Here is a 3,991-nt window from a genome sequence, read left to right as displayed (position 1 = left end):
AAGAATATCATTACGAAGGAAATTCATCGGATATAATTCATCGATATGGATCTCAGCAAAGCAAAAAAGCTACGAGAAAGTCAAAAAAAATACGCAGAGAAAATCATTTTCAAGATAAACAAGGAATGCGAGGAATTCAATGGCTCTAAGGAGCAAAAAGAAAATCTACTTGGATTAAAGAAATCACTGGAAGAAAAAGCTTCGACTATCAACAAGTTGGATGAATCAATTCTGGAATCAGTAAAGGAAAAAGAATTCGATAAAGAAATAGAAAGTTCAGGTGAATTTAGCGAAGCGGTATTCAAGAGTATCGCCAGAATCGAGACATGTCTACAAAACACAATTGGCTCCGACTCAACAACATCAACTCAAGGTCAAAATACGATTCAAAACACGAGAAAATCCACGCCAAAATTACCAAAATTAGCCTTGAAAACCTTTGATGGTGATCCAGCAGATTGGCAACCCTTCTGGGACTACAAACCTGTTATCTACTCATGTACTCAGAATAGATGTAAGTTCCTTAATCAAAAGTGACGCAGTATTGGAAACACCCCCTTGTCCACAGTTTTGGGACGTGGAAATGGTTGGTACGTGTATGTTAAAAGGAAGCAAACCAAATATCAAGGAACCTATCCAAGATATTGAATTCAAAGATGGAATCTATCAAGTGAAGTTACCGTTCATAGAGGGACACTCTATGATCCCTGACAATCACAGCACATCAGTTAAACGTCTACATTCATTGATTACACGACTTCGTAAGGAACCAGAAACTTTGAAACAATATGATGAAGTAATCAAGGATCAAATTGAGAAAGGAGTTGTGGAAAGAGTGACAGACACGAATGACGGAGAAAAAGTAGGGCACGTTCACTACCTACCTCATCGTGAAGTAATGCGATCAGATCGATCCACTACAAAACTTCGTGTTGTCTACGATGCTTCTAGCAAAGGACCCAAAAATGTTGGTCCAAGTCTCAATGACTGTCTTTGTACTGGTCAAAGTCTTACATCACTATTATATGACATCCTTCTCAGATTTAGAACACATAGACTAGCAATCGCTGCAGACATTGAAAAGGCCTTCCTGAACATCAGTATTTCTCCAGAACACAGAAACTTTCTCAGATTCTTGTGGGTGAATAACATAGAAGATGAAGATCCAGCAATTGAAGTTTTTCGTTTTACTCGTTTGGTGTTTGGACTTACATCAAGCCCTTACATCTTGAATGCTACTATACGTCATCATTTGGATCAGTATGCTCAACAGGATCCAGGATTTGTAAAGGAAGTTGTCAACTCTTTGTACGTTGATGATTATGCATCAGGAGCTGATGATCTCAAATCTGCATCTGAACTAGCCCTCAAGGTAAAACAGAGAATGCTGGAAGGAGGATTCAACATGAGGAATCTCACAAGTAATTCTACAGAACTGATTCAAGAGCTTAAGGACATTGAACTGTTTAGCAATAGTTTAAATCCTACAGACACTAACACTGAATGCCAAATGTTAGGACTGATTTGGAACACTGACAAGGATAAAATCGTTATGAAAGTCGATAAAGTGACTGAAGACTTATTGGATTCAACTCAGGTCACAAAAAGGATCATCTTGAGTACAGTTGCAAAATTCTATGATCCTTTAGGAATTGTATCACCTGTTGTTCTTTTACTGAAGATTCTATTCCAAGAGGTCTGTAAGAGACAATTCAATTGGGATGAACCACTTCCCGAGGATATGGTTAAGAACTTTAACTTGATTATTTCTGACTTGAACAAGACACAAGCAGTTAAGCTCAGCAGATGTTGTATAGATCCTACCATGTCAAAGAAGGAAATAATATCTGCACAGTTGCATGCATTTGGAGATGCATCAGAAAGAGCTTATGGATCTACTGTCTATCTACGAATCGAGTATCCTTATGGAGTTCATTGTAGTCTTATTGCCTCTAAAACAAGAGTTGCTCCTATGAATGAACAAACCATTCCACGATTAGAACTCCAAGCTAGTCTTGTAACAGCTCGATTAGCAGATCAGATTAAGAAATCATTGGAAAGTGTATTGCCTATTGATGTACTTGAGTTATGGTCAGACTCCGCGGTTGTATTACACTGGATAAAGAACGGAGCAAAGAAACAGAAACAGTATGTACAAAACAGAATCAAGGAGATTAGACAATTGACACGAGCTGAATGGTGGAGATATTGTCCAACACAAGATAATCCAGCAGACCTTGCCTCCAGAGGAACTTTAGTTTCACAGCTGATCAATAACGATAAGTGGTTTAAAGGACCACAATTCCTATCAGGAAAAATAGACCTGTGGCCGTCGCAAGATGTAATTGCCACTTCTAAGGAACAGGTAGAAGAAGAGAATGTTATGACCGAAACAGATGAATTTATTACCGTCAATCTCAGCATGGCGAAAGATCCAGAAGCGCAACCTAAGTTGTTTATACCCGTTGAGAAGTATAGTGACTTACAAAGAGCCCTAAGAATTACAGCTTATGTTACACGTTTTATCAATAACCTGCGAAGGAAGAAACTCAATCAACCAATAGTCAACGAAACTCTTAGTATCCAAGAAATGAACAATGCAGAAAAGTTATGGATAAGAATCATGCAGTACTTCATTAGACTCTCCTCTGAGAAATTTAGACAACTCCAAACCTCGTTAGACTTGTTCATGGACGACGAAAACATCGTTCGATGCAGAGGGAGACTAAAAAACGCGTCCATTCCATATGATACAAGATATCCAATCTTATTGCCAAGCGATCATTACTTGACGAAATTGATAATTCGGGATTGTCATCAGAACGTGAAACACAACGGAGTTAAGGAAACTTTGACAGAATTACGAAAGAAATTTTGGATCATAAAGGGCAGACAAGTTGTCAAGAAATATCTGTCTAAGTGTGTTACTTGTAAGAGAATACAAGGAACCCCATACCGAGCACCATTATCACCTCCGCTTCCAAGCTTCAGATTGTCTGACGATTTTGCATTTACGAGGATCGGAATCGGTTTTGCTGGGCCGGTATACGTTAAGGACATCTATGCAAGTGGACAATTGAATAAAGCGTACATAGCGTTATACACTTGTGCATCAAGTAGAGCTATTCATTTGGATTTGGTACCTGATTTAAGCGCAGAATCATTGATAAGAAGTCTCCAGAGATTCATCGGAAGACGTGGAACACCAGTATTCATTTTATCAGACAATGGCAAGACATTTAAGGACAGAAAACTCAAAAAGTTTGTGCGTGAAAAGAATATCGAATGGAAGTACAATGTCGAGAGAGCCCCATGGTGGGGAGGTTTCTTCGAGCGATTAGTACAATCAGTCAAGAGACCCTTGAGGAAACAATTTCATCGTGCAAAACTTAATTACGAAGAGTTTCTCACAACGTTGATAGAAATCGAAGGAGTTCTGAATTCAAGACCCCTTACTTATGTTTATGACGAGATCGACGAAGTCTTAACACCATCAAACCTGGTCATAGGAAGACGTCTTATGTCACAACCAGACAAGTCACACGTATTCAGTGACGATGGACCAAAGGATCTCAACAAAAGAAGTTTATATTTAAAGAAATTATTGGATCAATTCTGGTGCAGGTGGCAGAAGGAATACCTCACTGAGCTAAGAGAACATTACCGTTACAAAGAGAGAAGAAATCAGTCAAGTGGTGCAAGGGAAGGAGATATAGTATCCATTTATCAAGAGAAGACGCCACGACAAACATGGAAGATTGGAAGAATCGTGAAGTTAATCGAAGGAAGAGATGGAAAGAACCGAGCTGCTATCGTAAAGACAACTACAAAAGAAGGAAAACAATGGGAACTGAGAAGACCACTAACGAAGTTGTACCCTATCGAAGTTCGAGCTAAGGATCTTGAAGAAAAGGAAGTCCGAAAAGAAGAACAAGCAACAGATATCACCTTCGTGGATGATAGAGAAATAGACACTGTTATTACTCGTTAA

General features: G+C 38.8%; 1 protein-coding gene across 1 annotated transcript; it reads left to right on the top strand.

Annotated features, from left to right (window-relative positions):
* The first annotated feature begins 583 nt into the window (after positions 1–583).
* Positions 584–3,991, top strand: LOC116299425 (uncharacterized). The gene has a single exon (XM_089037238.1). The coding sequence runs from the start codon at positions 584–586 to the stop codon at positions 3,989–3,991; it is 3,408 nt and encodes a 1,135-aa protein (XP_088893364.1).

Source organism: Actinia tenebrosa, unplaced genomic scaffold (assembly GCF_029948245.1).
Source record: "Actinia tenebrosa isolate PJP-AT-01 unplaced genomic scaffold, QUT_ActTen_1.0 PGA_scaffold0__85_contigs__length_37466705, whole genome shotgun sequence".
Classification (NCBI taxonomy): domain Eukaryota; kingdom Metazoa; phylum Cnidaria; class Anthozoa; order Actiniaria; family Actiniidae; genus Actinia; species Actinia tenebrosa.
The sequence above is the reverse complement of the archived record's forward strand: the minus strand, read 5'-3'. Positions and strand labels throughout refer to the sequence as shown.

Bases quoted from the DNA above. Each gene is read 5' to 3' on its own strand.
- LOC116299425 (XM_089037238.1), top strand. From the start codon at position 584: ATGGTTGGTACGTGTATGTTAAAAGGAAGCAAACCAAATATCAAGGAA.